At 28.9% G+C, this 26,400-nt stretch overlaps 1 protein-coding gene across 1 annotated transcript in view; it reads left to right on the top strand.

The window, feature by feature from the left end:
* Nucleotides 1-1,594: 1,594 nt before the first annotated feature.
* Nucleotides 1,595-26,400, top strand: part of LOC126738470 (POU domain protein 2-like) — a 118,513-nt gene continuing 93,707 nt past the window's right edge. The window contains exons 1-2 of the mRNA XM_050443833.1: nt 1,595-2,256; nt 17,284-17,331. Coding sequence (XP_050299790.1) covers nt 1,935-2,256; nt 17,284-17,331 — 370 coding nt within the window. The 5' untranslated portion in view covers nt 1,595-1,934. The remainder of the gene's footprint in view (nt 2,257-17,283; nt 17,332-26,400) is intronic.

Below are 26,400 nucleotides of genomic sequence, written 5' to 3'. Positions count from 1 at the left end.
CATTTATACAATCATAAATTCACATAAATACATACATAAGTTAAAAAATAAATAATCCTTCGACTTTATGTACTATTGTCTATAGGGGGAATCTTTCTATTTCGAGTGATCTAGGTCACATCTCCCAGTTTCCTTTTTTCTTTTTTATAGGCAATATAGGATGTAAATAACTATTAAAAAAGCGTATTTTAATTAAAAATACGCTTTTTTAATAAAATGAAGTAGATTTTTTTTGCAATAAACTAGTCTTAAAGTATTTTTAAGTAAAATAAAACTGATAATACTATAATGGTAATAAGATATGAAATTTTAACAAAAATGCGTTTAAAAACAATAAAGATTACTTTACTTTCTACGCATAATACCGATAATTCAGGATGAATCAACTCACGCATAAAATAATGACTGAAAAAAATTGCATTAATATTGTTAAAATACAAGCAAATAGCACTAAATATTATTAGTAAAGCCAATAATAGCCTTAGAAAAAATATTTTTTAGATTTATTAATATATGATACATTTTAAAATATATTAAAGTTCGAATTGTCACAAATATTTATTTAATGATCTTATCTTTTATAAATACATATATTAAAAAAAATATAAATAGAGTTTTTATAAACAAATTTATTTTAATCTGCTTAAAAGTATAACTAGTACAGTATAATTTTATTTTTCAGAACAAAATTGTGATAAAAATCGTACAAAAAATATTATGTATAAGGTCAAGTGTAGTTATTTTTCAAACATTTTTTATTTACCCGCAACTCTATATAGAACTACTAATGCATAACTTAATAGTACACGAATATTAATTTGCTTTAAATTATGTTGATAATAATTTATGTTGATTTATAGATAATAAGTTATAAATATACCAATTTCCTGTTTTTGGCTGTAATTTTCCTGGAAATATGGATTAATTTTTGCTATTTTGGTAAATATTTTAATTGCTAATAATGAACAGGATAGAGGCTTATAATCCCAATATTTAAATTTTATAATTATGAAATTAAAAGTACTAGAGCATTAAGATAGTCGTTCCTTAGTAATAAGTTAATAATAGTTAAATAATATAGTTAGTAAATAATAAGAGTTATAAGTTATCGCTTATTAAAAAAAATTATTATTTATCAAAAATTAATTTACTGCCTAAGAATTTACTAATGAATTAACAAATGAAAATATCTGAAATTTCCAATAAACATCATCGTTAACGAACTCCGAGTCCGCAGAATTATCATTATCTTTAAAACTAATCAGCATTTTATATCAAAATCGAGAAAGATAAACCATCAGATATTGATTTTAAAATCCAAACAGCAGCAGTAGCGGTAAAAAAAAAACCGAGCGAAGACCAAAAAAGAAAAAGGTAATCCTTTGCTCCTATACATATATTCACATAAATACATACATAAGATGAAGAATAAATAAATAATCTATAGAATTTATGTACTATTGTGTATATCGGGGCTCCTCCTTTTTCGATTGGTCGGGCCTGCGTCTCCCACCTTCCACAGGCCCCGGATTTTCCCCCTCTTATCCTCCCAACTTCAACCGTGGCCGAAGAAACGATGGTAAACCGTCGGCAGAATCTCGCTGGTCGCTACACTGTGCCGGACATTTAACATTTCTTAAGTGTTTATCCTCTGTATGGACCCATTTTCCACTCTGTGGCGTGAATTTATTACTTGTTTACATATCAATAACCCGCGCGCGAAAAAACAACAGTTTTAGTGCAACATTTATTTATGTATTTATTGACTTGATAAGTGCTTTCGACTCAATCTGGATTTAAAAAGTGACTCGGTAAGGAGGTGGGTCGAGTCTACCCCATCTCCCATCGTTGAATCGACACCAAAGAAACCTCTGCTTACCAATAATAACTCCATAGACTTTACCGCTAGTTTCTACAAGCAGCATCAACAAAGTATGCCGATGCTTTTGCAACAGCCGCCTCCTCACATGCTTCTTGGGAGCCACGAGACCGATCAACCTCTGGACTTCACTATGTCCAAGTTTAAAACAAAGAATACGGTGGCTTCGCAAATTAAACAGTTTAATAGCAGTATGCACCAGATGATGCTGTTGCAGAATAACGGGCTGTATTTTAATAGGAGCAATAATAATAAGAGTTTTACTAGAGGTAGTTCGCCTATGTCGAGTAGTTCGGAGGAGGAGGGGGTGGGACCACCGATGGAGAGTCCCAGATCAAGTCCTGAAAGTGCTGGAGTTAGACCCTTACATGATGAAGGTAAGTCCAAAGAATTTCATGTAAACTGAAAGATATTACTCACTGGGTGACTTTTGTATATCTGTTCCGATGCTAATTTAGTTGAATAATGCATTTACAAAATACTTATAATAGATTTCCTTTAAAAAAGGCAAACATTTGTACGATATTATTAATGAGTCCCGTAAAAAAATAATGATTCTCGTATCCACTTAAGTTATGCGTAAATATAATTTTAAATGGAATAGGACATGAAGCAAATGGAATTATAGAATTTTATTACAATTATATAAATTTGAATATTACTTACCCTGTATATTATTTTAGAAATTAATTAGTTAATTTTCAAAAATAGATCTCTACTTTTTTTCTTTAAAAAATGTATTGTCAATAGTTAATTTTAAGTCAAAATTTTAATGAAATTTTAAAAATATGTAGCATTTATAGGCACAATACAATGTCTAAAATTTACTCGCAACCTTGCCTATAAAAAGAAAAACTACATACATTTCTAACAGAAATTAAGATGCTAAAAGAAATGACAATAGTATACTATTAAGTTATACCTAAATTAAATTAAAAATTAAGAACTCTTTAGGCTATTATTTTTAATAGAAAACGAATAAACTAAGTTTAATATTTTCGTTATTTCTCAAGAAATCCTTACATTTCTTAATAATTTTAACCCAAAAATGATTTTCCTATCCCACTAAATTATGCGTAAATAAAATCTAAAATAAAAAAGAGCATAACATGAAGGATGGATGGGATGGGAACAAATGGATTAACAGAATTTACTTAAAATTATATAAATTTTATTATTATTTGCCCTGCTTTGATAGCTTAATTCGGTTGCTTTATTCTCTCAAATTCTTGCTGATATACATTCATAAAGCAGAAAAACGTTTCATATTTACAATTATCTATTTAATATTATTTTTAATATAAAACAGTAATGAATAAAATATTAATCGCGTACTATTAAGTTATGCATTAATCAAATCAGAAATAAATCAGATTTAAATGAGAAAATTAAATTAATGGCTGAGAAATGGCTTTTGTTACCCTTTACATTAAATTCACCTGTGTTTTAAAAGGTGTATTGAAGATGTTTTTGAAAAAATCAAAATATTGAGTCTATGAGCTTTTATCCAAATCATAAATAAATTAATTAAATTATTTTCCGAAGTAACAACAAATTGGTCCAAACCCTAGACAAATTATAATATTCTAAAAACAAATTAGCATATTTACAATTTTTTATCTAAAAATCAACATAAAATATTATTGACATAATTTAAAGCAAAAAAATAGTCGCTTACTATTAAGTTATGGATAAATTAAAATTTTTAAGCTAATTGTATAAAAAAGGTCCATACATCTATATGATTTATAGAGACTAGGTGTCTAAATAGAAAAATACTGATAATTAACTACACTTGTATTGTAATTAACTAACTGTATATGTAATATTTTTATTATACGATTTTATGATAAAATTGTTTAAAAAAATTAAAATTTACTCTGCTAGTTAAGCTTTAAGACAGATTAATGATATATTATGGTAATAGGATTTCTGTTTGTAGTTCTATTATTATTTTATTCGTAAAAAACCAGATCATTAGTTAAATCCCTCAATTATGATAGTTTGAACTTTTTTAAAATCTATCATATATCAGTACATATAAACAATATATTTTCTTAGGCTCTTAAGGCTTTTTTAATATTATTTAGTCCTATTAGTTTTTCCTTCAGCAATATTAATGCAGTTATTTAAAAAAAATCATAGTTATGTGCTTTTATGTTATGCATAAATTAAATTGTAAATATCTTGCATATTGAGTAAAAATTAAGTTAATAAGATATAAGATTATAACAAAAAACGATTAAAAAACTATAAGTATTATTAGTAATCTTAATTGTATTTTAATTAAAAAAATTGCATTTAAAGAAATGCGTATAGTAAAACATGCATTACTTAAATTACTAAATTTTTTTATTACAAAAAATTAAATTCTGCTTGTTGTTCTTAAAAAATCGATTTTTTATTTATTCGCAAATTAAAATTTTAATTAAATTCAAAAAAATTGGTGCGATATAATATTTAAGTTATTTACAACTTATATTACTTATAGAAAGGAAAAACATCTATATGATATACCTATCTGACCTAAAAAATTAAAATCGTATACTATTAAATTATGCCTAAATTAGATTAAAAATAAAGAAATATGTAAGTTATTATTTTAAATAAAAATTCTCAAGAAATCCATGTATGTTTTAATAAATATTTTCTTTTTGAAGTATTCACTATTTAGGCTTTTTAGTATCTAATTTGACATCTAATAATATTATATTTAATTAAACAATTAAAATTAGACTTGAAATTACAAATTAAGCAATAAAAAATTAATTAATTCTTTTAGCGTAAACTAAATATTTTTAATCCCAATTTTATTTGTAAAAGTACAGTTTTGTGACAGTCAACCTAATAGAAAGGTAAAATAAATTAAAACAAGTAAGGAAAATATGGTTAATTAATAACTAAAACATAGACCAAAAGGTATATAATTTGACGAGCATTTCACCCTATTCTAATAAAAAATAATAATAAGAAATAAAATAATTATCTATGTTAATAATTTTAACGCCCCAAGATTTATAGATAAACATAGCTATAACGTATAATCAATTTATAAACAGATTTCGATTATCCTTTTCATACAGCGGACTTATGACCCATCAGGTGGTATAATGTGCACCTTCTAGGTAGTTCTTAGGGTTGAGGGATTTACTACTTAAATATTGAAATTCACGTTTAACTAACTAATCTCAAATGAAATATAAATACTCCAGATTATTTACTGAACGATTTTCATTAATAAAACTAACGCTACATACATCAAGCATGTTAAACATCACTAACAGTACCAAGACAAAAACTGAATCTATTCAGTGTAACAACATACGGCTGCCACAAATCTTAATGATACCGACCGTAATGAGAATGATTTGTAAGAAAGATGATTACGTGTTCAACCGGTCATTAAGTATACATATAGTCAAATATGCTCGGCGTAATCTACATGAATATGTTATTACTAGGACGGTAACTAGAAATTGCATTTTCCGGGATACCGCTCAAACTATATATGTTTAGTATTATTGCTTTTAATAAAAGGTCTTTAGTTCATTAGAGGCTCGCGGGATCGTCATTATCACATTTGAAGCGCGGGAATTAAGTGTAGATTGCCCAGTACCGAAGATATTGCGAGGTCTTACTCAAGTAAGATGCTTTAATTAAATCAAGAAATATGTTTGCGGAATTATATGGTATAGTTTATTTATTAATTGCCAGGTATAGACAAACAAAAAGATTCTAATTTTCAAAGCTTTTGATGCATTTGTCCTTTTTTACTATACTTTATAGTATATTTACTTCCTTTTACTTTAGCTATTTGCGTTTTAAAATTTAAATTTTTATAAAAATTAAATAGTTGCCAATATATTAGCACCACTACAGAACTTTTTAAGATATAAATTTATTTGAATGTTCTTTTATATTTGAGACAATTTAATATTTACAACATAGGATATAAATAAAATATTAACATTAATACAGTTTAAAGGAAAATGTCAGCGTTATACTATTAAATTTTGCATTATTAAATTTGTACGTATTAATAAAAATTAAATGATAAATTTAAAATAGTAGTTTGAAAAGGATGTGTTATTTATCTTAAGCAATGTAACTATCTTTTGGGTATTAGAATATGTAAAAAATATAAAATATATGGGGTAAAGATCCTTTTTAATACATTTTTAATAAATCAAGCTTATTCAGGGCATATTTGTATTAAAATTTTTAAAATATTGCGATTGCATGTCAAGAATCCCAATTTTAATGAAAATGTATTTAATAATATTTGCTTGCTTGTATTAACAAGTAATATTCATTTTACTTATACTTATTTGTAAGAAAATTTGTAGTTCTTCTACCACTTTATCAGGAAAATACAGCAAGTTCCTGTATTTTAATATGCATTTTAGAAATTTAAAATAAATTTGTCAGGGTTTTTGTACTATATAAAGGATAATTGTATATTTAAACTTGTAGATACTTGTTGATATTTTATAATAGTTTTGGAGTATTTTTGAAAAATAAAGATTTTTTTTTTATTTTAGTCCAAGCATTTAGTCATTTTAAGTATTATTATAGACATTTCTTTTTAATTTTTAGACATATAAAAAATGATGTCAAATGCCTGAAACAAATTAAACATCTAGGAAAGTTGAAAAATAAATACTGGACAAAAAACTGTTAAAATTAATTGAAATTGACAAATTTATTAATTTAAAGCAAATATATGCATTTTTTATTATATTAAAAAGGACCAATTTGCAAGGACCGTTGATTCTAATATTTTTATTTTTTTAAAGCAATTAAAATACATATTATACATACATATCTAATATACATATTTCTAAATAACAAAAAGGAATAACTCTTAAAGCATAAATTAAATTAAATGAGAAGTATTTTGAAAATTTAATATACACATATAAACCTTTAAACAAATAAAAATTATGTTTACTTGGGTTACAATTTTAATTTGTGCTGCATTTATTGTAAAAACATAATAATTTATTAAAGATTTTATTGTTTCCAAAAGGAACAAATTTTAACTTTTAGAAAAAATTTAATACTGAATAAGCAATGATAACTGACATTCGTCTACCCTTAAAATATGCATAAAGATTTTGTTAAAAAAATTGTTGATTAAAGTAAATCTTTTTTAAAAACTATATTTCAAAATATGAGATTCTACTTCCTTACTACTTGATTTTCCAAAAAAAGGCGTTCGAAACATGACATGTATTGCCCAAGGCAACAAGGTCCACCCAATTATCAACAATTCCACCATCTTAAGCACCATGTGCGTCTGTTATTATCAAATAGCCAACTAAGCCTCTACACATTCACAAATACTACTCTTCAAATACCACAAAATAACAGCCATTACTAACAAAAAAACAAAACTTGGCCAATTTAAAAGTCTAATATCGTCAAATTTATAAAATAACACGCCGTTTCATTTACCGAAAGTTTTTTTTTACCTTTAGAGATGCTCGGTAATTAATAGGTACCTGCTGTGCGGCCCAACCACCAAATTGCCCGTCTCCAAAAAAGAAAATGACACCCAACAAGTCTGTCAATGATCATAATTTTTGAAGTTAATTTCTAGGAAAAAAAAAGCGGGGCACAGGTTGCGTTCATTTCCTGTCCCATAAAACAAAAATTTAACCGCAAAATAAGTTAATGGTTATACACGGTTCACCTGTAAGGGTGTGATTGGCAAAAAAGTCAGTATTTGACCATAGAGTGGATTTCTTTTATGTTATTTAGTTGATAAGTAAGCTTGGCATCCAACGTGGTTAGTGCTTTATCAGATATTGAATTGAATCGTAGCAGTCAAAAGGACTATTCCATGCATAGCTCTTTTATAGAGTCTTTTGTTGTTCTGTAAGGATTGTCGAATGTCTCTTTGCTTGCAAACCTTTATGATTTTATATATCTATTTTATATCTCTTTGTCTTCCTCCTGTTTACTCCTAGGTCTAGTTGTATAGTTTCTGACAGTTTAATTTCTTGCTAAGACGTGGTTTTAGGCTTCGACAATTGACATGCATTTCATTAACATTATTTCACCTTAGAACCTGAGCAAGAATTATTTTTGTGATCGACAAAAGAGGTAGAAAACCTAAAAAGTCCATACATTTAAATCTTCCTTAATAATATTTGGTATATCTTGGCGCCCAACTTTAAATTATAATATTATTAGTACTAAACAGTGATTTCATTGTCAAGGAACAACTGAAGGTCAAACATATTTCTTGTGCAGCACTGTATAAAAGATGGGAGCTTTTTCTTTTTAGGATATAATTTCCCAATAGATTTAAAAGCTCAAAATATTGCAAAAGCATACTCTTTTAAATATAATAGTATTTTACTTATTTAAATCGATTATAACTAGTTTTTCAAATTTTAGACTGTGAAGTCAGTGGTCACCTTGAAAATCAAAGATATTTTTGAGCACCACTACACAAAAAGACTCATATTTTCCATGTTATCTTCTAGACCTTTTGAAAAATAAGCAATATTTATAAGGTATATTTTTGCGAATATAATGCTATTAATTTTATGAACATACTTAAACTAGTTTTTAGACGTCAGACTTTGAAGTAATTCATTTCCTTGAAAAACAAAATGTTTCTTTAGTACGATTACACACAAGGTCCTATATTGGTCAAGTCATATATTAAACTGATTTAAGTGATAAGTAATATTGATGAAACATACCTAAGTTAATATAATCCTATTAATTTTTTAAACCTACTTTAAGTAGACTTTTAAGGTACGGACTTTGAAGCACGTGGTCACCTTAAAGACAAAAGATGTTTTTTGGGCACCACTACACAAAAAGTCCCATTGGCCAGCTTGAAATATAAGCAATACTTGAAAATGCTTTCACAAATATAATTCTGTAATCCACATAATTATAGTTCAACTAATATTTCAAATTTTGAACTTTGAAATGAGTGGTCACCTTAAAGGCCTAATATGTTTCTTTGGAGTCGGATACTGCCCGAATTATGCACTAAATTGATCTAAATTTCACCTTGAAAACCAAAGATGTTTTTTAGGCACCACTTTACTAGCGTTTCAGATTTTGGACTTTAAGGCAAGTGGTCACCTTAAAAACCAAATATCTTCTTAGACTCTATTACGTAAGAAAGCTCCTCTTTCCCAAGTTATGTGCTAAGCTGATTTAAGAGCTAAACAATGTTAAAAAAGCCTACTTTCATAAATTTTATTTTGTTTAATTAATAAAAAAGTTATATACACTTTTTTCATAAAAGTTCCTTAGAAAATCTCCAATAGGAATTTACTTACAGAGCCAAAAACTCTTTTAACTAAAAACGTTTATCCCCAAATTCTTTAACATCCGCCCAAACTACCGACATCCAAAAACCATTGTTAAGCAAATCGATTCTGCTAAATACCACGAACTAAAAAAATTTGAATAGATTGATATATGCGTTTCGGGTGGATGTGAGAACCTTTCGGTAACCGGCATTTGAATATAGTCATTTTAAACGACCTTTAAAACGTGGGCCCATCTGCTTTTCGCAAGGCAATAGTCTACCTGCCCAGGTATTACGAGGCATAAAACCACCTTTCTTGATGGTCTAGTATGAGTGATGCAGGTGTGAAACGACCATGCACACGACTGAAATATGTGAGGGTGCAACGAATTTAATTTCAGCGAAAAATTTGACGAAACTAACGCACGAAATGGTATTAAAAAGTGCTGCTGACGGCACGTTTCACCGCGCTTTTGCATACATTTAAATAGCAAAATAAGCAGCGATTTACTAATTTCAGATGCAAAAACCAATAAGCTCGTGCACGCGATTGTGTTTGTTCACCTGGAGTAAAGCTTTGCATATTCGTTTATGGTTAGGGGCGATGTTTTTTTTCTCATTTTCGTTCTATAATATCAGTTTATCTCGTTGGTGATCTCCGGGGCTCGATTATAAAATCGAAAACGATAACTCTTCTTTCGAATCAAGTTATAATATCAGAGTTACGCCTTCCTGTAAATTAGTATAGCGTTTTGCATAGGATCGTCTTACGATTTATCGTCTGGTACTACTAGGAAGCTAAATTGGGTTTTTGTATATGTAGCCTTGGTCTAGCAATATATTAGTTCTTGATTTTGTAGAATTTTTTATAATTTATATTAAATTTTAATCCAATTAGTAATTTTATCAAAAAAGGTGAGATTTAGAAAATACATTTTAATGGGAACATTGGTGCCCAACGCGAGTATTTTTTTAAGGGTTCTGGGTAAAATTAGTCAAAAATTTGGTTTATGGGCGACTTTCACATTTAAGGAATTTAAATATTTTTGCTGTCCAATTATGGAAAAATTATATTATTTGATAAAATTGTCACTGTATTAGAAAAACATAAGAAAATAAAATAATATAACTAATTACCAAGGCTTGCCTTGTATTTAAATATTGTAGAAGTCTTAATAATCAGTATAATTAAAATCATTATAATTTGGTAAAATTTATTTTCCATCCAAAATCATTAATTATAAAAATAGTTTTTTATGAAATGCCGATATTTAGGGTTTATAGAATAGGGAATTCCTAATGCATTAAAGCCAAGGATATCACTAAATAGAAAAATAGTTATGAATCTACATTTTCGACTACAAATTTACGACTCCCATTGATGCATAATACTTGGTTATGTTACAAAAATATATCAACGAGATTTGGTTATTCCTTCAAGTTCTAGGTCTAATTTTTAGAAGCATAAAACTCAAGTCTTTACAATATTTATATGCGAGTATCCAATATAGTTTGTTGAGTTATTAACTTAAGCTAAACTCACAATTTTCAGAAAATTCTTTAAGAAAGTTCTCATGGCTCAAAAGCAAACATTTTATGTTCTGAAAAATAACTTTTCAACTTTGATTTTTTTTTTGTATAGTTAACTTAGTTTAGCAGTTAGCTTAAGCAGCAGTAAAGGGTCAAAAGAAATTATGGAATATGAATTAACTTAACCCTTTAAAGACAAAGAGATGTCAAATAAATAAGTTCGTGAATTTACCTTTTTTCGACATTTGTAGTAACTTTACGCGTCTCATCGATGCATAATACTTGGTTATATTATAAAAATGCATTAGATGAGATATGGTGTATTCTTCTATTTATATCTCCGAAGTCTTTTGAAGTAAGTTTTATTTAGATAAGCTGTTTTAAACTTTTTATTTTTTGTTTCAAATTTATTTTTTATATTATTATTTATGAGTTTATAAAATGTTAATTTTTTTAAAAAATTATTGTGTTTTTAGTTAAAATGAATAAATTTTTTAGCATTAAATTGTATAATAAATAATCAGGGGAAATTCCGGAAAACAAGAGAAATATTTTCTAAGAAATCTTTTTCATAATTTTTCCATTTCTTCTGAAACTATAATAAGTCCTTTTTACATATTTTGATTTGAGAATTTAAAATTATAAAAAGGTTTCTCTGATTATTTTTAAAAAAATATCCTACAAATATTTTTTAAGAAAATTTTTGAAATAATTTTTTTGGTTCTAAAAATAGAGAGACAAAATTTTGAATAAATCGTTAATAAAACAGATTTTTTTTTAATTATATTTTTTCCCACTTAACTATTAATGTGTTTTCCTAAAAACTTATTACTTCAAAGATCCAATAAAAATATCAACGTACTTGAAATTCCCCATATATTTAACTGATTTCTATAAATTACCATATAAAAAAAGGTTGCCGTACATACATGCAAATTAAATATATAAGTACGCTTGTGCAATATTTTTAATGGTAACTTAATAATAGCAATTACGTGCGGTGGCCACTGGAAACTAATAAAGTCCATTAATGCGACCGATAATTTATTTCATTAAATCATTATTATAATTCGATTCTTCTTTTGGTTCACATGACTCAGCGGATATGCGAAGGTCGGAGTCTGAGTTACCTTTAACTGCCTTTCCGCGCTATGTAGATGAGATAAAAATTAAAATTACAATATTACCTTATATCCCTATTGATGTAATACAAAGAAATAAATCAATGAGTTTAATTAACAAACAAACCCGAACAATTAAGGCCACAGTACCATGTTATTAATGAATCTGTGAATATGCATTAACGCACCTGGCATCAAAATTACTTATGCCGGGTATTATGAATATTTCAATATCTTTTGCGTATTGGTTTTGGTTTTTTTGTCATGCTTATAAGCCAAAATAAAGGATTTAATTAGTTTTGGGTAAATTGAAAATGAAAAACCAATTGATGAGATTTATTGGTTTGGGTTTTTTTCCCGCATAATGGTTTTAATAGGTGATTTTTTCCATAAAGAAAATAGGAAAATTACGTATTTTATATAATATAGTCCTTTTAAGGTTATAAATTTATATGACAAACTTTAGTACAGTTTTTTTTAGTTAGGAACCTTATAACATATTGGAAACTTTTCTTTAAGATTAATAAATAAAAAATTTGTTTTATGAATGTCACCTACGTCTTTGTTATCAAAATGTACGTGGCCTCCGCACCAAGACTAATAAGCTTTATATAGGGATCTCCGTGTGCGACTTTGACATCATTGCCTTTATTACAGAATTCTTCCCCAAGTTCAATCACTACTCTCTATAGATCAGTACGGTTTTATTCCTAAAAGGTCGTGCATCACTAACCTCTGTAATGTGACTCATTTTATTTCTTCATAGAAAAAATCAGGTTGATTGGTGTATACTGATTTCAGTAAGGCTTTCGATCAGATAAATCATAGCATTCTGCTGGAAAAATTGAACAAGCAATTCAACTTCTCAGAAAGGCTAATTTCGTTGCTTTCGTCATACCTTATTGACCGTCTACAGTTTGTTGAGGTGGAAGGTTGCAGATTAGACCTTTGTTTCAACTTCTGGAGTCCCACAGGGATCCAATCTCGGCCCACTTCTTTTTATCTTTTATATTAATTATCTTATAGAATTGACTTCCTGCCTTAGACTAGCTTATGCTGATAATCTGAAAATATTCTGGTGTATCAATAGTATCTTAGACTGCTTGTTTTTACAGAGTAACTTGGACCTAATTAGGGGGTGGTGCAGTCGAAATCAGTTATGTCTTAACATCTCGAAATGCTGTGTGATCTCCTTTCACGGAACCATGGATCCTGTTTTGTTTAATTACAATATAGACAATCAAATCCTTTGCAGAAGTACTTCTTTTAAAGATCTAGGGGTTGTATTCGACGATAGGCTCACATTTGTGCCATATATTGAACAGACAGTGACCTCCTCGTTAAAACTTCTGGGTTTTGTCATTCGAAATAGCCGACTCTTTAACAACTCAAACTTAATAAAACTATTGTACTTTTCCTTTGTTAGATTAAGACTGGAATACGGTTCCTTGGTGTGGTGTCCTTTCTATGAATGCCATGTTGGCTACATCGAGAGTGTTCAGGGAAGGGTTTTAAAGTTTCTTATGTTTCGTGAGGATGGAATATATCCTGTTAGGGGACATGATCATGATCTGATGAGGTAGATTTAATCTGCAATCTCTGGCCATGAGGAGAACAATTCATTTTGTAACATTCTTATAGAAGTTGGTCAATAATCAAATAAATTCTCCTCCTCTCTTGAACGATATTCTATTTCATGTACCACGATTTGCTTCTAGAGCAAATATCACTTTTACTTTAGATCGCGCCAGAACTAACATTAGGTTTCAGGATCCCGTATATCAAATGTGCAGAATTTTTAATTCAGTATCATCAACCTGTGACATATTTGTATGCTCCATAAAGGATCTAGTTTTGTCTCTGGCAAACCAACAGTTACCATAATTCCTTTTCTCTTCCTTTTTTCGCTTGTCCCATGAATCCCTTTCTTTGTTCATTCTAATGTTAATTTACATCTCCTTTAATTTTGATACATGTATACATGATGTTACTATAGTAATTTAGGTTGTCCTTATTTTTCTTTCTTTTTGTTAATTAATTTATAGTAATTTAATACTTGTTTACACTTTCAAAACATTAACTGTAGATTTTCCTGTAACTGGGTTTTGCCTGTTGGAAATAAACTACTAAATAAAATTTGTTTGCGAATATTCATATTTTTATTGGCACACATTATTTTTTTTTATATATTTATATTCTACGTAAAATTTTATGAAGTTTCAAGGGACTTCACTTAAATGGTTTTAGGATAAAATTAATTAAAAATTGTATTTTTTTTTACTTACAAAGTTATAAATTTGTAATTTTGTCACAAGAATTGGGATGGCAAAAAAGATGAATTATAAGAATATTGGCGCCCAACGTTTTTTCTTAAATGTTTATTTTTAGAGCTTTTTGAACCCATTGTTAAAGTTTGGAATATTTCTGAGCCTTAAAGCTAAGAATAACATAAAATAAATAAATAGTCTTCAATCTATATTCTTGACTACAGCTTTACAACAATGTTAATGCATAATATTTGTTTAAATTATAAAATTTATAGGTCTCTATTTCGAATTTACCTTAAATTGTGAAAAAATTAGGAAATTTAAAAGCTTACTTGGTTTAAAGCTTTTAGGATATAATGATTTATAGTTTTTTTTTTTACTTTTAAGAGTACAAGTTTTGTCACAAAAGTTGGAATTTTCAAAAAAATTTACTATAAGAACTTTGGTGTTAAATATTTTTTATCAAATTCTGGTTTTAGGAGTTTTTTAAATTAAAAATTCTAGTTCTTTAAAAAATTATTGTAGTTAGGAATATTCATAATACTTTAAAGCCAAGTCGACATTTTTGATTAAAACTTTACAACGATATTGATGCATAATACTTGGGTACATTTTAAAATTGCATTAAACGAAATTTGGTCTATTATTCTACTTGTAGGCTTATAAATTAAATCTTCGAGAAATTTTAAGAAATTTCAAGGTTTGCAACAATAAATTAATTTTTTTTGCTTTAAAGGTATGTGACCAAAACTAAGATTTAAAAAAAAAATCCAGGATCCTGCTGTAATAATATTTAACCTCAGAGTTGTTGTTGTCTCCATTAAACTAGCTATATTTTGGTTTCTTTACTAACGAAAGAGATTGAATTATTTTTTTAAAGAAAAAAATACATTGTGAGCTGAATATCAACCTATTTTTTAAGGCGTAGTTTTTTTTAATAAATTTTTTACACTAACGCAAACTTTACATTTCAATGTTGGTTTCTTCACATGTCCACATTACAGCATTTCTTATGTAAATACAGCTCCACTTAATAATTAGGTAAACATCGCTAAACACAATTATACAGTGCGAGTCTCTAACTTGGAATAAATTCACTAAATCAAAGGTGTTCTTATTTTCGGAAATTTGCTTAGATATGTTAATTAGTATTTTAAATTGCCTTTAATTTATTGTAATTATTTTTATAAAAGAGGTCTCAAACGTGAGATTAATATTTTTTTTAACTGGTAACCCCATTTTTGTAATGACTTCTGTTAAAGAGTTTAATAAGTTACATATGCATGCCAAATTTCAATTTCTCAGTTTCAAAACATATTTGAAAAATATTATCAAATTCAAAAAATTCATTCAATTTATTGGTCTTTCTTTAATAAGTGTTTAAAATATGTTCGCATAATAACTAATATTGCTCTAAGTGGAACAAAAACTCGTTTTGAACTTTTCTAGTTATTTCGCCTGAAATTATCCTACCCTGCTGCCTTATTCGTGTAAACCTTCAATATTTGCGGTTTGCTATTAAAAACTTTGCCCTTCTAGTAACCCTATAAAAAAAAAGTCCAGAGTGTTAAATCTGGAGACCTGGATGGCCATTCAAAGAGTTCAGCCAGATCTTGCAAAGTAAGGAGGCGCGCCGTCCTGTTGAAACCAGGTGTTTCTATTCGGGATATTAATTGCTATAAGCAAGGGAACAACATAGCCAAATTCAGAACTAAAACCTCCTGTAAGAATTCTGAATATCTTGTTTCCTTAAGATAAATTTTCTAAGGCAATTTTTTTTGCCTATAACTCGATCTCCAACAATCAGTGCCCAAACATTAACTTTTGAATGTTAAATGTAACCTTCGCTCATCCAGTGTGGGTGTTTGTCTGCCCAATAAGGATGAAAATTATGATGATTTATGTCACCATTCAACATAAATGTTGATTCACCAGAAAATAGGAAGTTTTCTATTTGTAGAACATTCTTGTTTAGTACATCCATCCTGGCGGATTGTTATTTTATAAGGATGAAATTTTTCAGCCTTAAGAACTCTTGCCACTGAAGACTCGCTAATTTCGAGTTTCCTAGTGCGGATATGAGGATTTCCTTCGGAAGAGAGAAGAACTTTAATTTTGACCTCTTCACTGTTTTTCGATCTTGCTTACGGTAATCAGGATACTTTTCTCTAGTTTAATGGATAATTTCATTTTGCGTTCTTATCTTATCTCCGTAGTCAATCATCATGTGTGTTTCAGTTAAGTACGGTATTTTACAAACAGCGAACAACAAACTGTAAAATGATTACCAGTTTCGTCAAACAAATATAAATCTAATGCGATACTACAATCCTTACTTGTTTTAATAGCTTATTTATTATCACATTTTCAGCATCACATATTATCATACCTGACATTCCAAGCATTTATTAAAAAAAAAACTATTGAATTAAATTCATTTTTCGAATTAGATAATATTTGTTAAATATCTATATATTTGTTAAACGATTACCAGTTTCGTCAAACAAATATGAATCGAATGCGATACTACAATCCTTACTTGTTTTAATAGCTTATTTGTTATCACATTGTCAGCATCGCATATTATCCGTACACGACATTCCAAGCATTTATTAAAAAAAAAACTATTGAATTAAATTCATTTTTCGAATTAGATAATATTTGTTAAATATCTTTTAAAAAGCATCAAGTAGTAAAAATTGAAATTTGACACACATGTGTAAGTTTTTAAGGCCTTTAATATTAGATAATAATAAAATAGAATTGAGATAAATAAAAAATATCGATGACGCCATATCTCACTGTCAATAAACGATTTAGATCTATGTGCATAAATAGCAGACTAAAACATATTAAGTTATTGAACAGTCTCTAAACTACAAAGTTAAATAAAAAAACAGTCTAGATTTGAGATATACTTAAGACATTTGTAACTTAATATATTTAAGTGTCATCCAAGTTTTAAGCCTTTATAAGAAGCAATTCTGACTTATCTAGATACACCTAGAAGAGAAATATTCAATAATTAATTACGAAAATAAGATCATGTATCTAAAGTAAGTTTTCATGCTATTTAAGACTTTTCTAAATATTTTTCTTGTTATTAATTAAATATATATTTTTAATTTTGATTTTATCATTGTAAAAAATACACTACCAAGGCAAATACTGCTTTTTTAATAAACGTCTGTAAATTTTTTCCAGATCCTTCGGTCACTTCAACCCCAAATACACCCACTGAGAAGCCATACGGTAAGTGCCATTTTATCAGTGAAATTCCTCGAATTGCAATAAAATTATAAAAATGATAAAATAAACTCTATTCAATATTCATCCGTAAAAAAACTGACCCAAAATAAGTCTTTTTTAAGCCCTTAACCCCTAATAAACTGACCCAAAATAAGTCTTTTTTAAGCCCTTAACCCCTAATAAACCTTAAAAAAGTTAATTTTAACCCAACTTTATTAGGGGGGCAATTAGACAGTTGAAAATTTTGCAAACCCTTTTGCCTGTTTTTTACAGCCCTCTAGTCTCCTTTACCCCTTAAGGGGTTGTAAATTTTAAAAAAATTTTTGAAGGTCAGTTTATGATTCCTCACCCCCAAATATGTTCATAAAGCCGAATAAATTACAGTGACATTAAACATCTTCTTCCAACGGTTTCTATACACGGTCGGCGGGATTTCACAAAAAGTCAGTGAGCGCGACCGCTGCTGACTCTCTTTGGATAAACATAAATAAAAATTATTATGTTAAATTACAATGTAAAGGTGTTACGCCATCATTGTCACACACATCCACTTGCCGCATTAAAATCGAATTAGCGTTTATTTCCGCGCCAGCGTTCAACTGTGTTTCTTTTTTTTTCTGGTTTCGTTCTGTGTTGACGGTATCGCGGTCGTTCTTCTTCTTTTATTTTTACGGTACGCAAATTAAAACTTTGGTGATGGAATGATGTTATTTTTTTTCCTGTTAGATACACAAAAGCGGAAAAAAGAGATGTTAGGTCACTACGATTACGATTTTAATGGATTTCTCTTTAAGTAGGAGTTTTTGCATTATCTAGTAATTATATAACTAGAAAACTCACTTTCCTAATCAGCTTGATCCTACCACAAATTTCTCGACCAGGATTGTCTTCTTTTGGAAATCTATTTCAAACTCTTCTAAACTTGTTTCATACAACGTGGCCAAGTAATTTTCCCAAAAATTACTTAGCTACCCCCTCACGTCAACATTAATTTCTTGGTACAAAAAGAGAAAAATGCTCTATAATAAAATACCTAGGTTCTTTAGCTGTGCTATTACATAAAACAAATCTAGAAGCTCTTCGTAAAAAAATATTTGGAACCCAATAGTTGGATATGGTTGATCCCTTTCTGGCACCAGTTAAGGAGAATCGACTTACCGCAAAAGATTAGGGAGAACCTTGTCTGATAAAAAGAGTACAAAAAAGCTTCATGGAGTTAATTTAGCTTGACTGAAAGAACTCGTCTATCATCTCAAAGAGACGTACGTAAGTAGAGAAAAAATAGAAACTCCAAGTCTCGGTCTCAAAACATCCTATATATACGTCACGAAGGTTACATCAGACATACTGACGCATCGGAACTGAATCAGTACTAAGCAGGTCATCTAGTTTATAAGGTGTGATCATGTTTTATTATTGAAACATGTAACCTTCGTGACGGATGTTTTGAGATCGAAACTTTACTTTAAACTTTTCTTTACTTTAGCTTATCTGGTACTCAGTCACTCCCCTGCTGATTTATAAACCTGTTCAGATGAACTGATGAATTGGTTCCTTCCTAAAACCAGATAAGAAATTCCTGATTATAGTAAAAGGGAAAAATTTTCTAGTAAACAGTCCTTTCCCTGTTTCTCCTTATCCCATAACTGGTCTTACAACAATAATGTTGACCACTTCTCCCATATCTCGAGCTACTAGTATTATACAGCACATAGAGTATACAAAAATTGCACACACATTAAAAATAATTTAACATATATAATAATTAGTCATATTTGTGCATAACCAATATGAATATAAGACACGTTTTATAAAAAATACTTAATAAAGAAAGCTAAGAAAAGGTTAAACTCTCTATAAATCTTAAGAGCCTTCTATATAATAAAACTCAGCTAAAAACTAATACTGTCGTGACTAAAAAAAATGTTGTGCATGGTCTAATTAAATTTTTGTTTTAATTGACGTTTCGGCACTAACTTATCTTATCTTCAGGGCCAGTAACTTCTAGCTTGGCTAGAGACATTCAAAGTTTTATGCCAGAAAAACTAAATCTGATTGTAAAATTTTGTAATTGATGCAAAAACTTACCGGAAAGATGATTTTTTTTTGTTTTTAAATTGTACCTTGAAGTTTGCAAATGACTAAGTCATACTAACAGAAGGATGATTTTCTGTGGCTTTTTCTAAAAACGTCTTTTTAGTGTTGTATAATAGTAATTAAAATAATTCATAGGCATAACAAAAATGGGTATGGTACACTTTATGTTAAAAATATTGAAATTTTATATTATTTTATATTGTACGTATTTTATTGTAAAATATGACTTTTTAACCTAGGAATAATTTTTTGAAAACAAAACTTTATAAAAAAGAAATCAACAGCCTCATCGGGTCAAGCTCGATTAAAAAAACGTTTCTAAAACCAACAAAACTATATAGCCCATATTTCCTTTATAAATATATTTTTTATGTTCTCAACAAAAAGTAAAACTCACTACCGTTTCCCTACAATAAATCTTAACTTCTTCAATTCGCAAAAGTCATTTCCTAGAACCGCCTTTTGAACCGGGTCATCGTAAAAAACCATTCTTTACCTACCTGAACTTTTGACTAATGATAAAAATTTTAAAGGTTCCTTTTCTACCTGTGCCCCATGCTTATATATGAATTGTGAACGTCATTTACTTTTTGGCGCCAAGAAAACTTACTTATTTAAAAACAAAACGTGCCAAAACTCCTCTTTAGTTAGCAGTCTTCCACGGCTTGTTAAACATTGTCATTTACGCCTTATTTTTCCTACTTAAAAACTGTTACTATAGATGTCTATCTCGAATGCCCTGCTACGATTCGTTAGGAACGGAAATGGGTAAAAATTAAATTTATTTAGGTAGGTTTAACTTGTTTATCATATATAAAGGATAGAGAATTAAGTATTACTTTCCTAAGAGGCATGCCTGTGGTCACAAGCAGCCAATGTGACTGTTTACTAAGAATAAAACTGCTCAAAATGATAATCAGGCATAACTTAAACGCATATGATGCCTATTTTTTATTTAAATTAATATTTCTTGCTCTAGTGGAGTGTCTTTGATGGAATTCTAGACTCTACCCTTATATTAAATTAAAAGATATAGTATAAGGTTATAAGATATTCTATGAAACTTCTACAATCTACCTACGATCCTATGCATAGTTCAGTCTACTATTGTCTCAATCACGATCTTCTTAAAAAATGTTATAATTATTATCAGAACAGCATCAGAACCTTTAGTATTCGAACTCACAAAGAAACTCTTTTATTTTAATTTAAATTTCTAAAAAACCTATAGAACCATGGGTACTTTAGCCTATTCAATCTTTAGTGAAATGAAGGCAAAAAAATAAATTTTGGTGTTAGATCTCTCAGTAATAAAGAAATTTATTCAAAACTTTAAAAAAAAATAATAAAAGATTAATGATTTTCTACTTTACAGACTGCTCTGCATATGAAATGGGAGAAGACAGACATATCAAATAAATATCTGTAAAGAAACCAATTAGATAACCGTCTCTCCAAAATGGTTTAATCTGTCCTTGGAGTAAGAAGTTAACAGAAAGGAAGAGGCAAAGTTAGTTTTGCAGATTCCAATGCAATGCTTTTCTCACGCTAAAAATCAATAGAGAAAGACATAAACTCATAACCCTAAGCAAGATAAACTTCATTATCAAGAAACACAGTTAAAAGTAGTCACAAAATATCAAAAGATGAACAAACATATATGGAAAATAATTTTAATAATTTGCATGCATAACTTAAATGGGTATGGTACCCAGGTTTCTTAATTTATTACATCAGCGCAGGCTAGAATGAAGTTTTTCGTATAGAAGGCTGTTCAATGTTTCTGCACATGCTTTGTCAGAATGAGACATCTAAGAAAAAAAAGGAAACAAATATCCTGATTGAGATTAGTCTAACAGTTCCTATGAATCTCAGTGGTTGGTACTACTCACATGATCAAGAGCATTAACTGCATTGGTGTATCTTGATTGTTAGAAGGGTCAGAGATGAGGGAATTTGATAAAATTCAACTGGCTAGACTGGAAGGATGCAACAACTCTTAATAAATCAAATTTTTATTGAAGGTCAAAAAATAGTTGCTTGCAGAGGGTTAGATATTCACCGTCAAGTGGTAGAAAATTAGATAAATATTGTATAAGAAACATCTAGATGGATATAATAAGAAGAAACGTGTATCTTGGAGTAAATATTTTTAAACTAAAGAAAAGAAAAAAAAGAGTGAAGAGTCCTTCACAAAATTGAACAGTGGCATGGCAAGAAATGATAATAATCAGGTTACATAGCAGGAAATACCTCTTAATGGATAAGACTGATGAAAATACTGTGACACATATTAGAGGACATCGGGATTTTGGAATATCGTAAACCAAATGGCATTTAACAAATTTTAATGAATGAAATTTCCAATATTATACCCATTATATACTCAGATCATACCCAAGATTATTAAATTAGGCAGATAATTAAATAAATACTGTAGAGGAAACATTAAGATGGATGTAATAAGAAACGTGTATCCTGGAGTAGATATCTATAAACTAAAGAAAAGAAGAACAAGAGTAAAGAATCCCATACTGTTGATCATAAAAATGTTCTTAAAACATTTGCCTAAATTAAGGAGTGAAATGTTAAGAAAGAATAATGCTAAATAATATGAAATTGCTCTTAATGATGAAGACGATGAAAAAACTGTAAATACAGAAATGATGATATTGTACACAAATCTAAATTTTGCAATTACAAGTGAGGTAACTATGGGGAACACACGTAGCAACAAATAGGTCTCAATGGATGAAAGCTTTAATCTTTAAGGATATTCGCCATAGTCCAACAGTTCCTATAAAGTTACACTCAGGATGGGGAGGTACTGCTCAGGTGATCAAGACCATAAACTGCAATGGTGCCTGTGTGTGTGGTTAGGAATCAGTAGTACTATTACCAAAGTTGATTTAAGGGCCAGAAGTGACGAGACTGGAACAAAGACTCAGAATTAACAAAGTTTTTATTCAATTTCGATCAGTCAGAGGATAGTTGCTTGGATATGATGGGATAATATAAGAATAAAAGGGTGTCCTGGAATAGGCATCTAAGAACGAAGAGAGAAGGAAAAAGGTAAAAAGGCTTTAATCACTGTTTATGACGTACATGAACACATTTGATGAAAATGAAAATTGGCATGACAAAGAATGCTGATGGATATATAACAGTTAATGAAGAAAACAGTCAGTGAAAGAAAATTAAGGGAAAAAAGTTATAGACTAGTATGATCACAGCAAAAATGAAGATAGTAAACAAAATCCAGTTTAAAGAGAACCAAAGAAGAAGTTTAGAAAAACTACTAAGCAATGTTATTACTAGTTAAGGATATGGCCAAAGGGCCAAATACCTCAATTAAGATTTGAGATGAAAATATTAGTCATTTAGCCTTTAATAAAATCTTTTTTATGCATTTCGATCATGATATGGCAATTATATTAATATATAATTATACATATTAAAGTCCTCTAAGTAAAGAAGAGGAACGGCAAATAAAAAAAATCTTAATTAATGTTGAAACTTAATAAGAAATGCTAATTTTAATATGCAAATCCGTCGGGGTTAGTTATTAAAAATTAAGACGAAACGCCATTAAATCATTTTTAAAATTTAAATATGTGTGTATTTAGACGGCAACATAAGGGGATCGAATGCGCTTCACATTATGAATATTTATATTTTTTTGATGAATGCAATCTGAATAATTTTTTTAAGCCGGCATGCTATCGTCGCGTTGTCTGTCCTTGAGTAGGGCTGTAAACCCTTTAATGATGTAACTTAACTGTAATTTTAAAAAAATATTTAATTATCATCTAGTACGTATTACGATTCCCTGGAATCGCTCATTTAAATTCAATAAAGCGACAAATCAAGAAAAAATCCGTCGTCGCAATTAAAACGGCATAGTTCGCTTTTTTACCGACGGAATTTATTTGAGAACTAGACCGTTTCTCGAAGAATTTTTCTCGATAAGGAAACGGGAGACATAAAAATTCTTATCGCGGAATAGCAAAGATGTGAACGCTGCTTTAAGGATAATGTAAATGAACGCAAAAACTGTTAATCTGTTACTGATACCGGTACGTTACCAGGTAGGAGCGTGTAACCCGTCATGAGGAAGTTGACTAAACGATTTGTTTTTGTCTTTGGGCGAATATTACGTGATTCCTCTTGATGAAGCTCTTAAATTAATTGTTAACGTTTTACCATTTTCCAGTTTGAAAAACGCGGCTGTTATCGTCGCTCTCTCACGCCATAACCGCTACCAGTCTTCCACTGTAAGCCCAACGAAAATAATTGATATAAAAAAAACCTTTTTGTCCACTTAAGTAGCGGCTATTACATAAAAATAACCCGCTTGCAGTAGTATCGTATTTCGCATATGGTATGTAGGCGGATAGCGGCCATATTGTGAAAAAAAATTATGTTCGACCAATGGCGAATTTATGTAATTAGACACCGTGTTTGCCTGACGCATTTAATTTTATGTGCAAATGGTAAAGAATGGAAGACAACTGACACTTTTTTCCTTTTCGTCTCGTTTAGAACTGAATTTAAAGTGTTTTTATAGAAAGAACGTATGTTACATTAGTACGGCATATGGGTTAATAAAATATCAACTTAAAGGTCAGTCTTGCTTAGATACATCGTGCTAAGGAAATATATAAGCGGAAATTGTCAAAAACGTATTAATTTAAAAATATGAGAATCAGATCCATTTAAGTTATGCAGTAAAATTATAAAAGCAGTAAGTAAGTAGCGGTACGCTAAATGATTGACTTGTTTAAATATGAAGAAAATGTTATTTGTTTCCTTTTGATAAAGCATATAAGGAGAAACAGTAAAAAACTTTGATTCAGTCTAAACTGATGTAAAAAATTAAAAATTCGCAGATCGTGTTTATTTAAATTATGCGTTAAAATTATAAAAGCATTTGTAAAAAAATAATATGAACAATGTAAATTTTTATTTACTTGTGTTAGATGCATTGCCTAGATGAAATGTTTAAGGAGAAAACGGTCAAAAATGCAATAAATTTAAAATATAAGCATTATGGCTTTTTAAGTTATACGCCAAAGTTACAAAATTTATTTAAAAGGTAGCAGCCATACCGTACAAAATATGCTCGATCAGGGCATATAGAAAATTAAAATATCAGTTCCTTCCAGGGCATTTCCTTCCTTTTTTGTCTTGGATGTTTTATATGAGTGAACATGTGATATCTTATAAGAAAATATAAACTGTCAATTATTATTATTATTATTATTATTATTATTATTATTATTTTTATTATTATATGGATGAAATATATTAGAAAAAGCTTTAAAAATGGAGTCAATTAAAATATCTATGCATCGTATCTACATAAGTTATGCGTAGGAATTATAAGAACAGTTTGGAGGATACAGATATAGAGCAATAATGTAAAAAAGAATAGTCGACACATTTCTTTTGAATGCCTGATGAAGAAGGATCATGTTGTAAGTCATCAAAGGCATCGATCAATGGCAGATAGATTAATTAAAAGTCAACATAAATATCAGTTAAGATATTTGCTTCCTTTATTGTCTTGGATGCCTTGCCCTGAGAAAGAATATAAGCAGAAACAGTAAATAAATAATAAAAGACTTCAGTTTGACCCATACTAATGTAGTAAATTAAAAACGTACTTATTTAGGTTATGAATCAATAACATAAATACCCATTGGCTAATAGTGGCCTTAGTGTAAAAAAATTATATTATGACCGACGACATATAGACTAATTATAAGAAAATTGTCAGTTTTCCCTTATTTGTTTTGAATAACTTGTCTTGTTAATAACCCATAAACAGAAACTATAAAAAAACGTATTAAATTAAAAATCTTAGAACCATACCCATTTTCGTTATGCGACAAAATTTTCTTTAAAAACAATTTTACTTGCTTCATATATTTTTGTTTATCTGTTGATGGTAATGGTATTTTGAATAATTTACGTTAATAGAACAAATAGGTATAAACACGCGTCGACGATATTTCCAATAAAGTTTAATTTATTAAATAATGGCTCTACTTTTATATATTAACTTATCAGAAAACTTTTTTTTTTTAATAAATAACAAGCTTTGTCTTATATAAACTTATTAAATTAAAATTCTGTGAACTATATTCATTTAAGTTATGCAGTACAATAATTTAAGAAAGTTTTTAATTCTGCTTGCTGTTTTGTCTTGGTTTTTTAGATATAATATCACCTTGACAAAAACAATAAGCAGAAACACGTATATTATCAAATTATCAACTGTGATTAGTAGTAGAAGTGAGGCCTAACAAAATAAACAAAAAAATCAAGGAATCATATTCATTAAAGTAATACCTTGGAACTTATAAGAAAGTATTTTACTAAAATATATATCTTGGTTTCATATCGAAGGTTTCTGGGTAATATATCAAAACGCATTTCGTATATAAACTAAAATCGCTTAAAAAAATCTGGTACTGGCAGAATTTAAAAATGATTACATTTTTTACTTGTTTTGTTTAAGATTCTCTAGGAAGATCACAATTACTGAGATGATCTGATTTACAGACCAAATTAAAAGTCAATAAAGTTTCTTTATTAAGCATTTTAAAAAGAAAGCAATCGCAACATCGATGTATACAACACGTTTGAAGCTGGTCAATATGGAAGAAGCAAGCTGGATAATTTATTGAGCTAATTATCATAGAAAAAATCATGTCTTGCTAAAAAGACATGGTAGCTGTTTCAATCTCACTTTGATACCAACTCTTTGACTCTCTAATTATCAACCTAGGCCAAACCAAGGAAATACTAGAATATCTGCAGAATAAACTTTAAAAAAATATAATAGTTGTAGCGAATAAATTAATACCTAGACTCCATACCCATTTAAGTTATGCATTAAAACTAATTAAAATAATTTTATTTCTGCTTGATGATATACAATAGGTAAAAAAAAAATTATTTATTCCAAGC

Source organism: Anthonomus grandis, chromosome 7, assembly GCF_022605725.1.
Source record: "Anthonomus grandis grandis chromosome 7, icAntGran1.3, whole genome shotgun sequence".
Lineage (NCBI taxonomy): Eukaryota > Metazoa > Arthropoda > Insecta > Coleoptera > Curculionidae > Anthonomus > Anthonomus grandis.
The sequence above is the reverse complement of the archived record's forward strand: the minus strand, read 5'-3'. Positions and strand labels throughout refer to the sequence as shown.